This window comes from Chlamydotis macqueenii, chromosome 11 (genome assembly GCF_036417535.1).
Source record: "Chlamydotis macqueenii isolate bChlMac1 chromosome 11, bChlMac1.mat, whole genome shotgun sequence".
NCBI classification, from domain to species: Eukaryota; Metazoa; Chordata; class Aves; order Otidiformes; family Otididae; genus Chlamydotis; species Chlamydotis macqueenii.
Window position 1 is genome coordinate 16,436,931 of NC_141566.1, and position 21,936 is coordinate 16,458,866.

General features: G+C 51.0%; 1 protein-coding gene across 1 annotated transcript in view; it reads left to right on the forward strand.

Annotated features, from left to right (window-relative positions):
• Positions 1 to 21,936, forward strand: part of PCDH19 (protocadherin 19) — a 57,644-nt gene that overhangs the window by 13,002 nt on the left and 22,706 nt on the right. Inside the window, exons 3-4 of the mRNA XM_086756573.1 lie at positions 13,651 to 13,709; positions 16,741 to 16,910. Coding sequence (XP_086612699.1) covers positions 13,651 to 13,709; positions 16,741 to 16,910 — 229 coding nt within the window. The remainder of the gene's footprint in view (positions 1 to 13,650; positions 13,710 to 16,740; positions 16,911 to 21,936) is intronic.

Below are 21,936 nucleotides of genomic sequence, written 5' to 3' on the forward strand. Positions count from 1 at the left end.
AGCCACTGGTGTTGCACGTCAGACCCTCAACGGCGTGTCCTGCACCCTCCGATGGAAACCCTCCGCGGGTGACCCTGGTCGCTCCCCCTCCTCATGCCCGATAAATTGCGTCGGTTTGTGCTAAATGTTGGAGCTGCACGGACGAGGTCTTCGTCTCGATGTCCTGTTAGCCGCCAGAGATCTGGGCGCAAATCCTGCGTGGTTCTCACGGGGATCTGGAGCTTGTTGGATTACGCCATCGTTTGTAATGGCAGGTGTATGCCACAGGGCAGGTTTTAAAATTCCCGTGTTGGTGGATTGCATTAACCCATCCTAAGTCAGGTATGTAAAATTCCATTAAGCACAAACCCTCTGGCATTTTCTCACCCGTGCTCCAGCTCTGCAGGCTATGCTAATGCAGCGCGTTTGCTCATCTATTAGGAGGATGATGGCTTTAAAATAATAACATTTATCTTCGGCGGCGGACCTACAATAGTGCACGCCGAGTACAATTTTGTGAAAGGCTCTGCAGATGTTGCCTCATTCAATCTGGGTCAAAAAGAGTGCTTAGAATCATAAAGGTTAGAAAGAGATCAAATAATTCGGCGGTTTTATTGCTGAATAATGTACTTGGAAAATATCATTCACCGTTATTAGACTAAGTGAGTACAGAAAACACAGGACTCAATAGTCATTTCTCAGTATTGGCTGATTTTACTGTTTTTATAATGTAGCTAAATTCCCTGTTATTGATTGCAGCATCGATTATCGATCAGGAAATCTAAACGGATGTGCTGATGGGAGCACACGGGAGTCGGATGATTAGGAAATTAGGCTTCCACACTTCCCTGCAGCACCTGGCGGTGGGCAGCAGACACGCGGGGCAGATTTTGGGGAGCTGTCAGGGTTTTGGGGAGCCGTCTTCACAAACAAAGACGAAAAAACGGGAAAACCACCTATTTTATGTGTGTTCTTTTCCATGCCTGAGAGCTTATGTAAACTCTGCCATGCAGATGGGCTGGGACGCCGGCACCGGGATGGGGGCTCCGTGCCTGCGAATCCCGTCACCTGCTCCCTCCTGGACTTTTCATATTCAGATTCACATCTGGATGCTCTGGCAGGCACCCAGCGTCAGTGACATTTAGTAATCAAATCCGCACGGCTGTTGGCTTAGAAACAGCGTCCCAACCTGTCTGCCCGGTTAAACGCTTTCGCAGCCGTTTGCAAGCGGTTCCTCCGCTTTCTTGTTCAGGCCCCACCGTGGCTGTGTCCCCCTCTCTGGGGGGAAATACCGCGCTCGGGCTGAGGTCCTTCCCTGGACATCAGTTAATTATGGGGATCGGGTTAGCGAGAGACCGAAGCCATGGTCCCATACGGGCTCTGCGTCCCGTGGTGAGCCCATGGACCAGAGCTCCCAGCATCTCCGTGCCGGGGCTCGCTCAGCTGCATGATGGGTTCCTTTGTTCGGGGGAAAAAAAAAAGATGAATTTTGGAATATGTTCATCTCTTGTGCTCTGCACTTAGTTGTTGTCGGCATTAATATGCCATTAACACATGCTCATTAGGAGGAGAATGATTATACCCTGCAGAGTTATGGGGGAAACCTTCATTAGGTACTGACATATTGAGCTGAGCTGCAGATTTCACTGGGGAAAACTGGGGAAGGTTCTGCTCGGCATTGGGTTTCCCTTATCTCTCCTGGCTCGTCTGATAAAAGCGCCTCGTCTTCCAGCACGTGTTTCGGCCAAGGGCTGCGGATGATGCGTGGTGAGTCTAGGCTCAGGCTCCGACCCTGAAATCCTTCTGGGGACCTCAAATCCTTCTTCCCCCAGATTGAACATGCCCTCGTCAGAGCTTATTTTGGCACGCGAAGAGGACGCGAGCCCACGTTCCCCCCCCTCCAAAGGCTGTGCTGGCTCTTCAGGCTTAACGAGATGAAATTTCGCATCCGTCCGCAGAGCCGGGAGATGCTCCGGGAACAGATTTGTTGAGAAAGGAGGTGTCATTTCTACATCCTCGCTTTTCACACTGTAACGACATTTTAAGCGTTCATCTGGCCTTGCTGCCTCCAGTCTGAAGCCATAACCTGCCATGTGTGACAGGGCAATTGCTCACCCCGGTAATGATTACAGCGGAGCCCGGCGTCGCTCCCTTGTTTGCTCGGTGCGCGGCAGCTCGAGGCATGTGCGTGGTGCTCTCTTAAAGTCAATCAATAAGAATAATTGCGAGTTTGGGTGGGGGTGAGGGAGGAGAGTGCTGTAGCAGACAAATATTTGCAGATTGAGACCCTGTTTACATGCAGATGCCTCTTGTGGTAGGTAACAAGGGACGGACGATAAGGACCACATGTGGTATTTAATCAGAATTTATTAAAAATGGGGTGGTTTTACAGATTTCCATGGAGCTGACAGCAGTCCTCTGTATTAAGTGTGAGCGTGCTGCCTCTGTCCTTGCCCCACCACCCTGTCTTCTCAGAGGTTTTGCAGGATTTTGTGGTGCTGAGGATGGGACATGGCATTCCTGTCCCTCTTCGCCTCCGCGTAGGTGCTGCCGGAGGGAATCCCATGGATCAGTTTTCACCTACCAGCTGCTGCTGGTCCTGGGGAGACCCGAACTGCAGGTTGGAGAGTTTCTTCCTGCGGAGATGGAGCCAGAGAGGGCTGGAGCTGCCCACCCCTGGCTTGCGTTGCCTTTGGTGACCTGGCCCCGCTTTTGTTGTTGATCCTGGAACCTAATAATGAGGAATTACGCCAAAACCAGAGAGGTGACCCAGGATTACCTGTCATGGATTGCGAGGGAAGTGAGGTGGTGAGGTGAGATACCAACATGTCACAAGTCAGATTTGGAAGCTTTTGGATGTCTACCAAGTCATTAGAAGTAGAGTTCTCTCTCCTGGCTTGTGGTGGCTGGATGGACAGATGGATGGACACCTCAGCTGTCGAGGAGGCAGGTCACTGGCTGTCCCAGCTTCACCCAACTTCTCCTTGGTTATTTCTCCTCCAACCTTAAGGACTTCGCCCTCTCAGACCGCGATGCTAGAGCAGCCACAGGCTCCCATCTAATCCCACCTCACCACGTCGGAAACATGGCCGCGTCCGTTCGCTGGATGCTGCGTGACTCATGTAATCACCATGCGAAATGCATCATTCATAAACTGTTTAGCGTGACCTTTTGTACAGTAGCACTAATTATTATTATCACAGAAGCCCAGTAAACTAGACTAGTAATTATCAGGGATTTATTTGAATGGACAGCTAAGCTATTCTTGGCAAGTTAGTCAAAGCAGTTGTCATGACAGCCACACAAATGTGTCTTATGAATTGGGTTAATTAGGGTAATTAATAACTGTTGTTTTGCCCTTTTTAACAAGGTATTGCCTAGACACTATCAAAAAATAGCAATTGTACCTAACAGAAATAGTCTTCTTCCAGCAACAACCTTCAAATCACAAAATCTAAGTAGTAAATACCCCTTGGGTTGTCGTTTCACAGAGAAATGTGTCCTCCTCCTACTTGCGCAAAAGCAGGGAGTCAAAGGCTCTGTTGTAATTTTTCTGCTGAGCTTCCCCTGCTGTGTAGTGCTATCTAGAGATTGCTCATCATCATTATTGATATTATTGTTATTTATTTTAATGCTGTGTTGCTCCAAGCTGTAGGTGCAGGGGGTCTCTGCTGTGCCGGGCTCCGTCTGGGTGGCGAGGGCCACCCCGTCGGTCGGGGCGGGCTCTGCAAGTTCATTTTAAAGCCCTGACTTGAAATAGTTGTTGTTTTGCTGGTGCATCATCACCATCCTCATCAGCATGGCTGGTGCCAAGCCACCCAGTCCTCGCTCAGCAGAGCATCTGCTCCTTTCGCAGGAAGGAGTTTTGCTGAATAAATGGTTTTGGTTTTGTCGCGGTGGTTGCCGATACCGACCAATGGTGGTAACTAAAGCTCTTAGTAACCAAGTAGCACCAAAGAGCCTCCAAAGGAAAAAAACACTATAGTCCCCATCCCAAAAAACACCCTGGGCACCCTTGGCTGCCTGGCACGGGGTTTGCAGGCTGTGCTGGTGGTGGTCCCCGTCCTGCACCAGTCCGCCCAAATAGGGCAAGATTTGGTGCCAGTTCTTGAAAGGAGCCCAAGATTGCAGATGCAACTGAGGAATATTACGTAAGTTTTGTAGAAAAATGACCTGAATAAATGACTGAGGGCTCCGGCTGGTTCTCCAGCTGCACCGAGCCCTGTCTATTTATATCACCTCTGGGCTTGCGAAGCCCTCTTTTAACTAAAGCTTATTTGATAACACACGTCTTTTAAAAAGAAAAGAATAAAAAAAAAAAGTTAAGAAGGAAGGGGGGAAGGAAAAAACGTAAAGAAAAACACCTCTATGGAGAAGGTAGGGTTTTAATGAAGAAATATTTTATACCATTCTCTTACAACCTTAGGGCTAATAGCCTGGAACTGGTACTTTGGCTCCTTAAAAAGCCCAACAAGACAAGCCAATTACGGCCTCTGAAACATTTTTATTTTTAGTTCCTTGTAATAGCAATTCATCCTTGGCTATGCTACATTAACTGGAAGGAACAAGAAGTAGCAAGGGTTTGGCATCTTTGTAATAACCAACGGGCTGCGTTTGCCAGGCTGTTAATAACGTGGGGCGGCTGTCGGGCAGGGGCGCGGGCGGCGCGGGGACGGAGAGGGGCATCTGGTTAGCACCGGAGCGGAGATCCCCACCCCTTATTGTCATTTTATTTCCCTAGAGTTTATTCTGGGAGAAAACAGGGTCCTTTTGGGTGAAATTCCTCAATTTCCTGGCACCCCTGCGCTGGCAGTTCGGCTCAGAGGGGAGGAAGGGCTGTTTGGAGGCGGCTGGTGTGTCCCCAAGGATGCTGGAGCCAGAGTGGCATCTTTGGGGGCAGCAGAATTTGAGGCAAACCGGGTTTGCATCCCATTCCCCACCCCGGCTCTGCACCCACCAAGGATGGCGATGGCAGCAGGGAGGAAGGCCAGTCCCGCTCAGGTCTGCAGTCAGTCTCATGGCTGCAGGGTCATCTTGAGGGCTGGAGAGCTGTGTTTTCCTGCCCAAATAGGAAAAAAAAAAAAAAAATCGGTGAAAAGTGGTTTTGATAAATAATTTTGTTGTGAGCAAAATCCCTTTGAGGCCTAGGGTGGGAGCTGGCCGCCGCCGTCCTGATTGCCAGCCTTCCCGTGCAATTACAGGTAAACAATGTAAGGATAACGCGATGCGCGCGCGGGGCAGCGTCCTCTGTTTTGTTATCCACCACTGCCAGGGAATTTTTAGCGGGAGCTGCTGGTGTGGAGGTTTCAGGATCCTGACAGGATCAGGCCTCCGGGGAAGCCGTAGGATGAAAAAGCCTGTGAGGTGTGTAGGTGGTAGGGAAGCGCTCGCTGCTTGCTCAAAAATCGGAAGAAATGGGCCTTGCACTGAGACGTGGGGCAGGGACGGGGCAGGGACCCTCCCCGGTGAGTGCCCCCGTGGCAGCTAAGCCACACTGCCCATTTTGGGACCCAGCCCCGTTTCGGTGTGCCCCCCACCTGCCCCGGGCTCGTGCATGCTCAGGGATGCAGCCGGCGGGGCGGCCGCCCGAGCATCCCGTCACGCCGATGTGCCGAGCTGGCAGCAGCATCTCACACCTTCGCTATTTTTAACTCAACTGCAATGATTTTTGGTTTTCCTTTTTTTTTTTTTTTCTTTTTTTTTTTTTTGCAGTGACAAATCCGTGATTTCTCCTGTTCCCTACAAACCGCATCGGTCTGACCTGCCTCTCCAGAAGGTGAATGACAAGGAGTTTTATTTAGCCCTAGCGATGGGAACATTTAAAAAAAGGTTCCTCTGTTATATTTATTTTCATTCCTAATGGCAGGAGGCAGGGAAAGGACAGTTCTGAAAGGTTTTTTAACAAATCTGTAAGTCATGCCCCATTACCCTGAGGCTGCTGATTAGATCCAGATTGTTTCTCTCACAGGATTAAGGGAGGGGTGTAGCCCATGCTGGAAGCTGCGTGCGTGGATCCATTACGCATCCGAAAGTCCCAGGCAGAGGTGATGGGAAAAAACCCTTTTATTAGGTTTATTGACTATTATATCCCCGCAGGGATTTTTCCTCCGTGTGTCGAGGCAGCCCTGCCTGTGCAGAAGGCCGTGCCTCGAGGGGCTGGCGAGCTCGGCCTGTAACCATCGGTGCGCATGCGGGAGGGAGACATTGTCCCCCTGTCCTAAAATCCCTCCTGTCCCGGTCCCGGCGGGGGGGCACTGGGCAGTGTCGGGGCATCACCAGCCTCCTGGCTGCTCAAGGTCCAGCTGGGGTATCTGCATGCTCTCCCCCAGAAAGCATTCCCCACTTTTGGGGTCAGTATTTTGCTTTTCGGTGTGTTTTGGGCCGGTGGTGCTGGGGCTGCCTGCACCGGCGGTGCTGCTGGAGGGACCCCTGTGCCACGGCCACCGAGGAGCTTTTGGGTTATAGGTGCCATCTGAATGTAAGGCAGGTTTTTTATTATTGTGTTTTTGCTCTTCATAACCATCCTGTAGGTTTCTGATATGTTGACAAATTCAAGCGGGTGACACTATTTGTGGCTTTCAGGAGTGTAATTATGGCTTCATTGTGTGTTGCCACTCTCAGGATTCAATCTGGATTTCTAATCCTATACCCTTTTGCAAAATCACATCACAGCAGCTCCTCTCCTCCTGCCTCCGATCCATTTTCAGACAAAAAAAAATGAGACAGCCTGTATTTATTTGGGGAGGGGACAGGAGTTCAGTGCAGATTAGTGGGCATGCCTGCGCCGTAATACAATCTGGTTTGATACTTCTGCTCACGCTGATGAGCGGGGTGATGCTAAAGGATGAACTCTCCCGGCAATTTCTCTGCAATGCTTTTTATTTCATCAAGAGAAAATGGAGGCTGGACTCCATTCCTTCGGTGTTTAATAATGTCCATCAGAACCAAACGCCCTGTATTTAAGCTGCAGTAATAATTAGAGGGTCGGTGGTGTTAAGCAGCCATGGAGTCTGGCTCTGAGGAATGTTCATTGTGCCTCATTAAATTTGGAATTAGTGCTTAAAAGGTCAGAAATAAATATTCTGTTTATATTTCGGGGATAGTAAATCTAAACGAATGCTGTGTTTGCACGTCCTCGTCTCTGCTCGTTCCTGCTGAACCGGGCGAGGCACCGCTCCGTTGGGTTTAGGCAGCAATCAGAGTGTCTGCAAAAAAGCCCAACCCCAAAACCAACCCCGGTTTCATTGATCAAGGGCAGGAAAATGATCTGCTGTATTACATCTAATTATAAAACATCAATATCAGATGCTAAATGCACTTATAGAGACGCTGTATGGCTAGTTTGCAGTTTGCAGTCTCCTGCGTTACAGGCTCTAGCAGTGAGCGGGGCGACGGGGAGCTGGCTGCAAGGGGAGATGCCGGAGGTCAGATCCTTTCAACCTTTATTGAGCTCCTCCAGGTGACTGGCTCTTAAATGCTCCTTAATAAGAGCCAAATTACTTCACATTTTCCTTCCGTCTTGCCTGGGGCAAGACAAGCAGAGGTGCCTCCCTCGGCCTGTGCCCAGCGCGGTGGAGCAGGCTGGAGCTGCCGATGGGGACCGGTGGCCAGCCGGGTCCTTTCCAAAGGCTCTGACCCCACGGGGGTCTCCAAGCCACGGCACAGCTCGGCTGTCGGAGGAGAGGGCGGTGGGCTCCTTGGTGTGACGCAGGCGTCGCTCACCCCACCGTGTCTGTCAGCGTCTGCTGACTTTCCCCCAAGATGGAAGCGCCTGTAGATCTTTGGGTAGAGTTTGCACAGGGGTTTAACCCAAAGCCTTGGGCCAGTGATGCTCTCGCATCTCTGATACCCACCGTGCTGGAAGGTGCTGATGATGGAGAGTGAGGAACTGGGAAACAGGGGTCTGTCTTCTGTTACATCTTCCCAGGCTGTGGCTGTGGTGCTCAGGACCCTCACCCACGGTTGCAAACGCTGCGGATGCCATCAGTGCTTGAGTGGAGCCGGTGGCGAGCTCGGGGAAGGAGCAGCAGAGCTCCTCCAGTGGGTCAGGTGCCGGGCTGATCTCCAGCCACCGGTCCTGGCCTCCGACTGATGCTCCGAGGCAGCAGCATCCTCGTCAGCAGCCGGTAGCGCAGGGCCTAATTACGTGGCGTTGCATAGGGCCTAATTACATGGCATCACACACAATGGGGCGAAAATCTCTCCAGATGTCCTTTGTGACCCGCTCCAGCCCGGAGGTGGATGCTGTGAGTCTCCTGTTGGTGTGCAAAGGCAGACCAGCCGCCTCGCTGGGCCTCAGAGCATCAGGACGAGCCCGGCTGTTCCTTTTGGAGCCACAGGGCCGGATTTTGGGGCTGTTCATTGGGGTTTTGTACCATGCCTGCTCCCAGCGGGAAGGCGTCTTAGAGCGCTTATTTATTTCCCATGGGATAATAAGCAGCTTGCTAAATGGTAATGATGTTCCCTCATTGCTGATGCGTACTTCGTTTGACCTGGTCCCTACTTTGAAATTTTCCCTCTTTCCCGAGTGCAGCTGGAGTCTTTTTATTTCGTTTGCATGAATTCTGTATCCCCCACAATACAGTTCACACTGTAAGAACTGGGTGCTGGCGAGATCTCCTGACAGGCAGCAACAGTTTTATTGCAGATGCTGGAGCCTGTGGTTGACTGGTCCACGGAGAACAAGACCGAGGATACAGGAGAACTGGGAGAAGCAGCCTCACAAGCCCTTGCCCTTCCCACCAGGGAGGCCCTGTGGATTTTTGGGAACAATTTGCCATCTCTGTGGTCCCTGACGATGCCTGCAGTGCAGAGGGAAGGTCAGGAGCTCGGTGCTCCTGATGAAGACGTGCCGCTTGGTGCAGAGGATGAGGAGCTGTTGTGTGTTTCGGCAGGATTTTCTGAAACCCAAAAGGAGAGATGCACATTGCAGCCTTGGAGAAAGGTCCGCTTTGTTTTTTAATAATAAAGGGTGACATGCAAGCTTTGCTAACAAGGCACAGAGGGGAAAAAAAAAAGGCTCAAGGGATAACCCTGAAAAAGTGGCGCTAAATGTGTCATTTTTATGAAGCTGATTTTGTGAAGGGTCCCTACATGCTTTGGCAGGAGGTTGCAGCAGGTTTACAATAATTTGTAGAAAGATAGAAATGTTTTCACCCTGAAGTGAGAAGAAGGGAAAAAAAACCCACGTTGAGATGCTTTCGAGTCGTCTTCCGAGGCGGAGGCTGGCGGAGGGACGGATACCTGTCACTTTGGGTCGGGAGAGATGGGTCCAGCTTCGAACAACCATGAACGTTGCTGGGGGGGCTGATGTCCGGATCGAGGAGCCAAACCCTCCATCAAGAGCCTGGATCCAGACACAGCAGGGAAAGCTGGATTTTCACCTCCATGGAGTTTGGTTTGAAAAGAAAACCCATTTGAAATAGCTGAAAAGTGGGAAGAAAGAGACGGACTCTAGGTACCTGCTCCGAGGAGGGCAGGCTGGCAGGGACACGGCTGCGCTGATCCGAGCCTCCTGGCACAGCCCAGGACATGTCCCCCTGACCCTGGGGACTGACCCTGGCCACCATCCTCTATTTCTCCATCGGTCCGCAGTGGCGGTCGGGCCCAGAGCCACTGCAGCCCGCTGAACGTTCTGCAGGCACTTGCGTTAATTCCCGTCGAACCGTCTCTGATCCTGCGGGGTTTATTTCTGTTTCTAAGGCAGGAATGGAGCAGTTGTTAGAGCAGCGCACTGTTGCTAACGGGCCGTTTGCTAACGGGGAAGTCACCTCCCCCCGATGTCCAGGTCAAGAAGAGTTGTACTGATGTTTGTACATCTTTTTTTTTTTTTTTTAAATTTAATGGAATTGGCAGTCCTCAACTGAAAGCAACCGCTGGGGGAAAAAAAAAGTTTTAAATTTCCCTGCTGATTGCTCGATTCCGAGTGTGTCTGTTGTTATATTTATATTTGTGTTGCTAAGGCAGCAGTTAAAAGCATTTTTCAAATTAGACACTGGTAAGCTGCGTGCTGAGCCAGGGCTCTCTCTTTGATGGCATTGACACCAATGCGCCTGCCTCTGGAAAGCAAATCCCGACTCCGGAGGACGGTGGGGTTTCTCTCCTCCAGGAGAAGCGCAGGCTGAGACCACACACTTGATGCTAGGTGCTATCGGTGCTTCCCTGTGTCTTGGATCTCTTGTTTGTTCATGGCACAGAGGCTGAGGGTCTGGTCCTGACAAGTGTCGAGCATCCTTTATTCATGTTATGAGGAGCAGGAGATAAGAACTGGCAGCGCCGTTCGGGAGGTCCTTGCCATACCCGGCTCTGGATGTGGAAAGGCTGGGCTCCAGGCTGAGCTGCCCTTTGATTTTTACCGGAGCGATGCTGATCAGTGGGAAAGTAATGGTTTGTTTGCCTTTGCCAAAATAATGAAGATGATGAGGGCTGGCCTCTCGATGATGCACTTTATGAAGAGCACGCTTTCGCCGGCACTAGCCAGCCTTAGCTTTTCCCTCTTTTTTGTGCTTCGACTTTGTTCTTTGAGCCTCATTAAGAGAGGGAGTGGATCCTTTCCCAATTAAAATGTTGACATGTCGGAGATGTTCTCCTTCCCCGTCGTTTTGCCTCTGTTTGTAAGTGATTGCACTTTGCAGGATGAACTAGAATTAAATCAAGTGAACTTCGATTGAATAACGCAAGCTATAAAGCAGCCCTCCTCCATGAAAAATCTCATTTCTTTTTTATTTTTCTGTTTTGATCCCCTAGCCTGCATGGAGATAAACTTGACGGGTAATCCCACGGCTGAGGAGAGCCCTCATAAACTGCTGGACTGTCTCGTGCACCGGCGGGACCGTGCCAGTGCGGGCAGGGCAGGCAGCTCTCGCTGAGGGTGGAGACCCCCAGCCCAGAGAAGCAGATTTCCCATCCTTGTGGCCACATCACTCCTTGTTTTGTCCAAAATCTGGAAGTCATTAGCACTAGTTGTGCTGCTTTCGGTGGCGTAGGGGATGCAAAGCCTGGGAACGGATGCTGTGACCGACCCCGCGGGAACCCGCGCGCTTGCGTGTGGACTTGGGGGTTGTGTCTTCATTAGGGATGTGGTGCAGAGCATCCCGAGCAGGGGGGGACATGCGGGAAGGAAGTTACTCCAGTCCATCAAACTTAAGTCACGGGGAATTTGCTTGTCGGTGAACGATTTCAGTGTGGCTGGGATTTGGTTTTCTTTTTTGGTCAGAAATCCACAGCAAAGCTCCTGGTGGTGTGGGTCAGAGGGGGTTTTAATGCGAGGTCTGTATCTGGGCTGTGGCAAGAGACGTGATGGCAGCACGTGCGGCGTTTCCTCAGCCGGCGGTGGGGTTTTGGTGGCACCCGTTGAGCGTTCCCTGCGGATGGCTCTGGGTATCCCTTGGCCCCAGAAGCCTGGGCCACACAACGTCAGTGCTCTGAGCATTCAAAGCCCTGTGATACATGTATATATATCGAAATTTGCTCTCCGGGTCCTCCCACCCATCCATTCCTCTCCCGGTTTTCCCAGGGCTGGGATACACATGCACATAGGGATGCAGCTGACAGAGGTAGCAGTGGGTGCAGGGGGTCTCATGCTGCTGGGCACGGGCGTGGGGATGGAGCCAGCTGAGCCTGTGGGTTTGCTGCAGCTGTTCCCACGTCCGCCAGCGCAGGGTGATGGAGGGGGCTCCCCCCCAAGCAGGAATTGCTCCGAAACTGGCTCCGATTCCTCCTGCCCTCCATCGCTCGGCTGCCCTCAGAGCCCGTTTGAGGGGCTGGGGTCTCCCATGAGGCTGCTGAGGGGCACACGCTGTGGGGTGGCATCCCTCCCCCGGGATGGCAGCATCAGGATTGATGGATAAACACAGGATCAGGCATTTTCTGCAGCATTTAACATCTTTGGCGTGGTGTATTTTAAAAACACGTGTCCGTTTGCTCCCGAGCTCTAACCATCAACGTCGTCCTGCAGGACCGAGGATGCAGGAACTGCAGGGACCAGTAGTTTGTGCAGTAAATCTCCTGCGTGGCTCTCCAGCAGTAATTACTATCTGAAAGTAATAACCGAGCTGTGCTGAGTGCTAGGCCGACTCCCCCGGCTCGCAGCTCCTTGCATGTTTCTCTCTGGGAGGCTCCTGTTTGGTAAATTAGATATTGTGCTGTATTTCAGAAAAGGTCACACTTAACCAACGCTGCCTTTTGCTTTATTATCTTGGCAGAGCAGCGTAACCTCTGCCAGGGTACGATTGGATTTCACGTTCGGCTCTGCCGCCGCGGCCCCGCTCCCTGCATCCTGCCTTTGTGATTACGTTAGCAGCAGACTCTGCTTTCCTTTATTTATTGAGACATTAAAGATGCATGCATTTATTTTTACCATGTTCATAATTGCCATAAAAACAGGCCATAGTATCCCAGAGCGGCTCTTTGGCAAGAAGAGTGGTCATGGGGCCTGGGGCGAGGAGGAGCCGCGGCAGAGAGGAGGCAGGACGGGGTGGCTGTCCCCGCTCCCGTCCTGGCCGGCAGAGGAAGGAGGACAGAGCAGAATCTGTCCCTTCTGTTGCCCAGGGTGCTCAGCAGGGGCAAGGGGCATCCCCTGGGCCAGGGGTGATGCTGGTGGGGAGCCCAGGTGGGACCCCTGGAGATCTGGAGGGGCTTTGAGTGGATGGATGGATGGATGGATGGATGGATGGATGGATGGACGGACTGGGGCGCCTGACTCATACAGAGAGACCAGCATCCTCCTGGGTCCCTGAAGGCCAGGAAGGATCCTGGCCAGGCCATGCAGATCCTACCATGTCCCACCACTGTGACTCACCATGTGGCTCCCACCGCATCCCATGTGGCAACCACTGCGTCCCAAGGTATGGCTCCCACCGCCTACCACCACACGTCTCCTGCCACGTCTCACCAGGCATCTCCCACCGCGTCCCACCCCACAGCTCCCACCACGGCCTCCTGGGTGATAACACCCTGCTCTCTTCCCCACCTTCTGGTTTCTTCTTTTGGTTCCTTACCGGCTGCGAGCACCAGAAACCTGGGGCTTTGTAATCTGAGGTTAAACGACAGTGTTTCAAGTGCAGAGTGAGTTAGTGGGCTTTGCTTGCAAATGACAAATCCATTGGCTTTTCTCCCCTGCTTTCACTCCCCTCCAACTTTCAAGCATGTCACCCATTGTTTGCTTTCTTATTAATAACAGAGCCCACTGTCTCTGCAAATGAAATGATGTAAAACAAAGAAAAGTGCCCACATTAAATTCTCCGGCAGGGGATTACCTTCCTGGCATTTACATATCTATGCAATAAATATTTTAACATGTTAATTATACACTAATAAGAAAAATACCTTTTGAACTTTCAGTCAAATCGACACACACAGAACCGAGTCCATCAGGGAATTAAAAGCAATTAGTTTTGTAACAGAGCGTAGTCACATTGTTTCTTCTCTGCAAATTGTTCTGTGGTCACCAGCCAGCCTTTTTTTTTTTTTTTTTTTGTGAAAGCTGGTGGAAAAACCAGCAGGGACTGGACTTTTCCGCGCCCGGCTCCGTCCCACTCGCTGGGGTCTGTCCCGTGCCGGGATGCTCCTTCCCTCGCTGCTGGCGTTTGTGCTCGCCCCGCAAACCTGCCTGTTTCCAGTGGTGGGGAAATCAGAGTCGTAACCATCTCCCTTTTCTTTTCCTCCTTCCAGACTGAAAGCTACTCCTTCGATTCCAACTACGTGAACAGCAGAGCTCATTTAATCAAAAGGTACGTAGCCTCGCTTGAAAGCGCTTGGCTTTGCCCAGCCAAATCCTGATTATTTAATGTTCTTCCTCACTGCGTTATATACTACTTGCTTTTTTTTTTACCATGCAAAACGTTTCAAGAGCAATGATTTGCTGTTATAACCGGTATTTACTTCCTATTAAGTCCCGTTGCTCTTGGTTTGCAATAAAGGCAAGTCTTTTCTTCTTCCGTTTGGCTCCTTCGCACGGGAAAGTTGCAGTGAGTTAGGCGGAGTGCGGTTACCCTGACAACTTTCAAACGCATAGGGTTTATTCTATTTGAACATAAACGAATAAAATGATAGATTTGGGTGATGAGATCTCCCTGCCATGTGGGGTGGGGGAAAAGAAAACAAAAAAATCTCCTTTGGGGGCAGGTAATTGTGTTAGACACACGCTCGCTGTTTTAGTTTGAATACTGAGGCAAAACAGCACTTTGCTAGGCTTTTTCATTCCATCATCAAAAAGAAAATCATCAGCTCAGTTGCAGCCTGGCAATTGCCCTTGGGAGAATTTAACCCTTTCGATCAGGTACTGGTATCCCCAGAGCTCACCAGTGGCGAAGAAGTGTCTCGGGGAGGTTAATGCTGGGATTACGCGGTTGAACCCCACTGGATTGTGTTAAACTGGAGGTGAGCCTTGCCCCAGGGGGCAGCTGGCCAGGCTTGCCTCTGCCTCCCCGACCGTTTCCGAGGCCGGGAAAGGCGCTGACACAGCACAATCGATACTCATCAGAAGGCCGCCGCGTTGGGCTGGAGGGCCGGCTCCCCGCGCAGGATGCGGGCGCAGGAGGTGGCCGGCAGCTCTCTGCCCACCTCCCCTCTTCTCCCCAGGGACCGGACGAGGTGTGCGGTGGCCGTGGCCATGGCTGGCGGGGTTGTTGGGGGCTCTGCAGAAGCCACCGCGGTAGCAGGGGTGTAACGGAGAGCAGGAACCGGCCCTGAACTCAGATCTGATCTGAGCAGTAAAAAAATCCAATTATCTGCCTGGCTGAGATCCCATTTGTTTACATCTTAAAAATATACGGAGGAAGGGAGCTGCGAGCGCATTGTTTAAGCAGCTCGGGTTCAGCTAGCGAAGGGCAGGTGTATTTGCCTGCGTGGCTGACGATGTTTAACGATGCTAATGCGATTGCGAGAGAGATGGTTTGCCTGTGCTGCGCCGCTCCTCGCCAGAGAGTCTGCAGGCATCTTGAAAAAAAAACCAAACCCAAATCTATTAATCTTTTCCCGTTCACACCTCAGATAAAGGCAAGCAGCGCTCCCGCCTGTCGCAGCAGGGCTGACTCCCAGGCTGTATTGTTTGGGAAACACCGCTGCCACCGGTTCCCCAGACCTGCCCATCCTTTAGCGAAGTGTCAGCCGCAGAAACATGTCGTGTGGCTGCTGCATTACGGTCTGGTTCACTGCGGGGAAGATAAATGTGTTGTAACATGGGTTGCCTGCGCATTATGAACAGCAGCTCCGTGTAGGACAGCGTTTCCCCTCGCTTTCTACCTTTGTCTTGTATCTCAAGTACGACGGGTGCTGGGAACGCTGCGCAGACATCTAAGAACAAAAAATATTTTCTGTAACATACTGTGGCATCGTTTTCATCCTTTGCCTTTATGAAGATGTTGTAGCTTTTCTATCTCTGGTGAATGAATCTCCTCAAATCCAGCACTTTAATTAATTTATTTGTACTTTTCCTGTGTTGTCTGCCTGCCTCTCTCGCTCATCTACACGCACACAAATGAATTGTAGATTTCTAGTGCTTTCTTAACTTAAAATTCTTTGATGTTGCCTGGAATCAAAGTCAGTGGCTTCAACAGGGACATCTTTATTTAAAAGGTAATGTTTGAAGGTTTACCAATTTATATGTATTTCGAGCTCCCCCCTCGCGTGCTTCTGCAAAGCATCAGATGGTAGGTGGTCTGCTTGGTTTCCGTGGAGACACAAAAGGGCTTTTCAAAGTAATGAAAATCTCCAGCTCTTCGGGGCTTTGAAGCACAGGCTGCCTCTTCCACCAGCATTTCACACCACATCAGCCAGCCAGAAAGTCTGGGGCCGTGGGTGCAGGTGGATTCCCCTGAGGGGTGCAGATTTCCCATGCCAAGGCTGGGTGTGGGAGGAGGCACAGGGTGGGTGGCCCCAGGGACACCCCATGGCCATGCCAGCCATGGTGGGCGCATCTCAGATGTCTCTGTGACTGGCTGCAGCCCTGTGTCCTGCAGCATCACCCCTTGCAGGGCAGTGGGGAGCAGCAGAAGGATCCCAAACACGGCCAGAAATGAAACTCTGCCATCCCTCCAGCCTAGGAGCTGGGTGCTGTGATGCGGCTGCTCAGCCCTTGGGGGAAATTTGGGAGCAGCTCAGCCCTCACGTCTCCCCAGCAGTGGCTGTGCTTGCAGGGGGTGTCAGGGCGTTTGACTGTGTACCAGAGCTCCTGAAAGCTGTGTGAACTTGGACCCACAATCACCAGGTTGTTTTTAAAAATGAGAATGGCATCGTCATTGTGAAAAGAAATTCCTGTTTCTAGGAAGACTTTTGTTTTCAAACTTAAAGCGATTAGGATTTGGCCTATAACCTAAAAAAATAGGTTTTAGATCCTGTGTAATTTCAATATGAGGTAACATGACTTGAGGGAGCCTAGCTGTAGAAATGGCTCATTTAATGTGTATTTTTAAGATTTTATTTTCAAATCCTGCTTTGCCCTCAGCCTCCACAGTACCCACAGCAGCCTGACGCACAGGCTCACACCGTACCTGTGGGCAGAAGCAGCCTGCGAGGTGGTGCAGGCTGCGTGCTGTGTTTTGGGGTGCAGAGGTGCCAGGCAGAAGGTACTCCCCACACCCCGAGACCCCTTCCCCAGCTCTCTATGCTGGGGGAGCGGCCCCAGCCCTGCTGCGGGGCGCTGAGGGTGCCAGGGGACCTCCCCGTCCCTGCTGGGTGCAGGGCTGAGCGGTGGCAGCCTCGTGGGGTGGCGGGGGCCACCTTCTCCCACCTGGTAAGTCACAGCTGTATCTCCCCCAGCAGCTCCACGTTCAAGGATTTGGAGGGGAACAGCCTGAAGGACAGCGGCCACGAGGAGAGCGACCAGACGGACAGCGAGCACGACGTGCAGCGGGGCCTCTACTGCGACACGGCCGTCAACGACGTGCTGAACACCAGCGTCCCCTCCATGGGCTCCCAGGGCCCTGAGCAAGGTGAGCCATCGCCGTGCGCCCCGGGGGGCTGCCCGCCACCCACCCTGGCCCCCACATGCCCCATCTGGTGCTGCCTTGGTGGGTGCACGCTAAGGATGCTTAGCGCTTGCTGGGGATAACGCTGTACATCATCAGAGCGCTGGGTAGATAGAAGTTAATCTTCATGCCACGCCTGTCAGGTATGCAAGCAGTTAGGATTATCCTCCGTTTCAGAGGCGGAAAACTCAAGGCCCTGAGCATCTGCCTGAGAGCGAGCAGCAGAGTTGGGATTAGGGCTGGAATTACCGGCACCGTGCCCAGGGCTGGTCCCTGCCAGCGCTCCTCTCTGGAGCACAGACGGTGCGCCCTTCCCCGCGCGCTCCCCTCGCCGTCTCCGGAGCTCGCACGCGCAGGCGCTGTCTGGGCAACTTTTCCAAAAGGTTAGCGGAGCGTGTAGGCAATTAGTCAGGCATCCCACGAGGGATTAGCTCAGGCCAGTGGGCGAGGGTTTGCATCGTTTCTCCCAAGTAGGCGGTGGGGTTTCAGCTCTTACGCATCCCCATGTGCAGGGACGAAGTCCTGCTCCCAAGCCGGACCGGTATTAGCTAGAGGAAAGAAGTCAGAGTTCAGCTGAGCCCACGCCGTCATTTGTACTTGGGCATGAATGTCGCTTTTAATGTCTGACGGATGCAAACATCCTATGCAAACATCCTGTCTTTTTCAATTAAGAAGCCTGAATGCGGTTTGGTGCTCGGGTGCAGGGGAGCCTCGGGGCGCTTGGCGATATCTTGAGATAAGCTGTAGCTGAGGCTCAACTGGAAGCCCCACTGCTAAAAGACTTAAGGATATGAAAACAAAATGCTGTGATTATGAACTGGTCTTCAGCTGTTTAATTCAATTCATGGTAAACATCATTAAAAGCCTTTGTTTTGCTGTCATAAAAGAGTCAAACGGGGGAGAGAGAGTTCTTGCCATCTGTGCCGCCGAATGTGTGTTTTATTTTTTTTTTTTTCTTCTGGAGAGAAGCTGATCGCTGTATTAATTCTCGATAGAGTCTGTTAAATGGCCGTAGTTAACCCTGTAAGACTCTGCGAGGAGGGGAACGCAGAGGTCACCTACCCATTCCATGCTGCCAGCCACGCTAATTGGAGAGGGACGGCATCCGCAGCGATAATGTATTTCCAGATAACCCTACTGTGGCCAAAGATGAAAAAAATTAAACATTTATATAACTGTACGGTGGCAGTTTAATTCTCGGCGGAACAGCACCGTGTCAGAGAATGCAGGCTGATAGCTATCATTTATTATTCTTCCATTACAAAGAAATGCTTTTTCATTTTGGTCAGGAGAGGGTTTCCTAAGATGCGTTTGCAGTAAGGGATGACTGTAGGAGCAAAAATGTTCATAATTGATTCCCGTCCTGTTGAATGGTCTGAGCAACATCTGTTAATTTTTTGTCACATTTCTTTGGCGAAAAAAACCCAATCTCAACGGACTGCAGATAGGGTTTTACAGAGATTACATTTCTGATAACTCTGCGTGCTGGCTCTGTTGTGCACCAGATAACAATGCAAATAAGTTAAAGAGGATGAGTTGGAGGCAGAGCTTGTCAGAGGAGTCAGATGGTAATAAATATGGTCCAATCCTTTGCAACAGGAACTCCTCATTGCATGTAAAATACTCCCCAAAAATCAGGAGTATTTCCAGAAGACGACTTCCAAAAGCAACCTGTGTGTCTGGCTCCTGGTCACTGAATGGCTAGGGGCTTTGGTGCTCTTGGCTCTGGTTTAGTTTTGGGAGGAAGCCGGCGCTGCGGTGCTCTCCAGCCAGATGTGCAGGCAGGCAGGCGTGCCGGAGGGCCAGCTCTCCTGTCCTGCGGGACCCACGCTGGCTCGTGCGGAGGAGCAGGGGGCACTCGCCTGCGAGGTTATCGGGGTGTTCGCCGGGCAATGGAGGAGCAGCGCAGGCGGGGAGGTTAGCAGTTACTGTCACAGCAACTGAAAAAAAGGTCAAAGAGAATATTTTCTGAGCTGATTTGTTGAGCAGGGACTGCGGAAAATCATCAGGAAAATCAAGACGCTGAGATGATGGTGATAACAGTGGTTCCCGCATGATTAAAGCGATGGTTTTGGCATGGTAATTTTAACGCGATTTCGAGTCAGAGTGGCAAGGCGGGGAGGAAACACAACAAGTTCAATGCCAAGGATGTGCAGGACCAGTGGGCTGACCACCACCCTGAGCACACCGTCCACAGCCGAAGGGCGGCCTGGCAGCTCGTGTCCCCAGGTTTTGCCTTCGCTCGCCATCCCTGCCCGAACCGTATCTCACATAATCCCAGAGAAATGTGGTGGCAGAGTCCCTGGGCTTTGCTCGTTTATGTTAACGATCCTGTCTGGGAGCACGGTGAGGTGCCCCCATGGCCAGGCTCTGCTGGGCTTGGGCCTCAGCTTGCAACACCACGAGTCCTTCATGAGCGGCCAACTCTTGGACTTTGTCAGATAACTCAAGACCCTTTATGTGGGTAATCCTGGATCTGCCGAGGCAAGAAATGGTGGGCAGAAATCCTTGCTGGTGGTGGTAGAGGACGATCCCTCTGTGGTGGCCCCAGGGGGGTTAACGTGGACCTGTCTGTCCGTCCTTCGCCTACTGAGATGGTGGATTTCCTGCAGAAGGAGATAGGCACGGGTGGGTCCAGGCTCCTTTAGTGTTCTTAAACCAGTGCATGAGCCCGGTACTGGTGGTGAGTTTGTGCCCATGGGAGCCCCAGGGACCTGCTGCAGGTACTCAGGTGGCCTTGGGGCCGTCTACGTGCCCTGGTGCCACTCTTGGATGGGAGTGACACCAGCTGCCAGTTCCGCTGGCAGGAGCTCTTGCTCTTCCTTTGGAAATGACCTAGATTTCCAGGGAAAATGGCAAACTAGCGTGGAGGGTGTCGAGCTTTAGTGGGCAGCAGCAGGTCATCAGAAATACCACCTGGAGCTCAGCCACATCGCTTATTTTGGGAGTAGGACTTCTGCCCAGTCCCTCTTTACCTCAGGATCTTAATTATTGATTATGAATTCATCAGTTGAAAAGATTGCTTTAATTGCTCTAATATGTACCCAATTTGGAGTTCATTATAGCCCAGAATTGTTTTCCTTTCCCTGCTAATTGATACCAAATGGGATGCTGAGGAAGGTGGGCACCGGTACCCGCTCCGCCTTTCGCAATTGCCTCGCTGCAGTTTGTTTGTTTATTTGTGGAGGTGTTAAGCACTGCCTGAAGATTATATGCACTCCTTTCCTAACGGTGTCCTCAGCTGAACTTCCAAACAGATTTGTGTGAGAAAGGGAGGGTTTGAAGCGTCTGCTGGATCTCAGCAATGTTCTGAGCTGGCTGGAGAAGTCTTTTGGAAGATGGGGTTAAATCCTGGGGTCCCCCTTCGTATCTTGCCCTGCTTCACTGCAATATGGGGTGGATTTTCTCCAGGTCCTGGTGTAACCTTGACTCAAAGTCCAGCACTGGAGCAAAATATGATTTCCAGCAAGGGGGTGAAGTGTGTGGTGGTGCTGGGCAGGAGACCCACCGTTGGCATTGCCTCCATGGGACAGCGGTGGGTGATGCTGGCGGCTGTGGGAGCTTTGCCGTTGGATTTGAAGCTCCTGACACCTGTTTCTCCCAGCAACGTGGGGAAATCTCAGCGTGAAATGTCTTCCAACACTGCAGAGCTTGGCGGTGCTTTTCCTGGGAAATGGCAGCATGGACCAGATGTTTCGCAGGGTAATTGAAAATTCCATTTTATCAGAAAGCATTTGCTGTCAAAAAGTTTTATCTTTACTTCAACAAAGAGGTTGATTAGATCCCCCAGGACCTGAATTAGCATCTTTGAGGCTAGATACTCTGTTTTGTGATTCAGGTAGTTATTCCTCCCTTGGTTTTGCTCATACTGGGACCTTTTTTTTAAAAAAAAAAAAATCCCTTTGCCCTCTTCCAAACATAGCGTTTGTGCAAGTTTGGCTTGTTTTCTTTGTGTGGATGTATACAGGCACCTAGCTCTGCTTCAGTGTTCTCACCTTGCCTTGGGCCAGAGCCATACTTGTGCTCTGTAAGTCATAGGAGCTCTTACCAGCGTAGAAATCAGAAAGGAATTATTTCAAATATGTGTTTTAAATGTTAGAAGCAACAGATTTCAAACTTATCTTAATTCCCAGTGCAGGCCAGCATTTTTACCGTCAGTTGTAGAAGGAAAATCGTTCGCCTAATGAAGCAGTGATTTGCTGTTTAACATAAAAATAGAATCCAAAAGGAAATATGAAAATATTAAACACACTAATTGTAAAACAGACAGGGTTCGAAATAGTCGCCACAGCCATAAAATAGTGAAAAAGCTTTAAAACCAAAGTGGGTGGGTTTTTAAGCAATGTCAGTAATGCGTCTCTACAGAGAATTGCTTCTAAAAGCATCTCTTCCATTTTTCTGGTGCCAGATCAGCAGTAAAGGTTGGCGTGAAATGTCATCTGGAAAGACCTGATCCTGCATACATTTCCACATTTGAGTAACTTTGCTCACATAGGTGCTTTAATTGTGTCTGAGCCTCACAAACTCCAGCGAGACAAAGGGTTCTTTGAATAGAAACGGGTTATATTTAAATGCTTACGTTAAGTCTCCTTTGTGTTATGGCACGGTATAGAAATAGGCTCGGATGTGAAGGAGGGCTGGGCTCATGATATTCACCGCAACTTTCCTTGCTGGCTGCATCCCAAGTTGTTTAGATACATTGTCATTTAGGGGATCAGGTTTTATCTAGAATATTCCAATTGGTTCTTGTGCTCATCTCCATAGTATCTGGGTGCACTTCGGGCGTGAATTGAGAACATGACTAATGGTATTAACTGCAGGCAAACACAGGTATTAGAAACTGTTGATTTTTTAAGCTGGTTTCCAGCAGTCATTCCACCTGCAACTCCCTTTTCCTCTGCAGAAGAGCTTTTCTGTGGAGCTGCGTGTACGTGAAGACCTAAGTGACATGTTCTAGGGCTTTGGCGGCTGGAAATACAACTGCATTCCT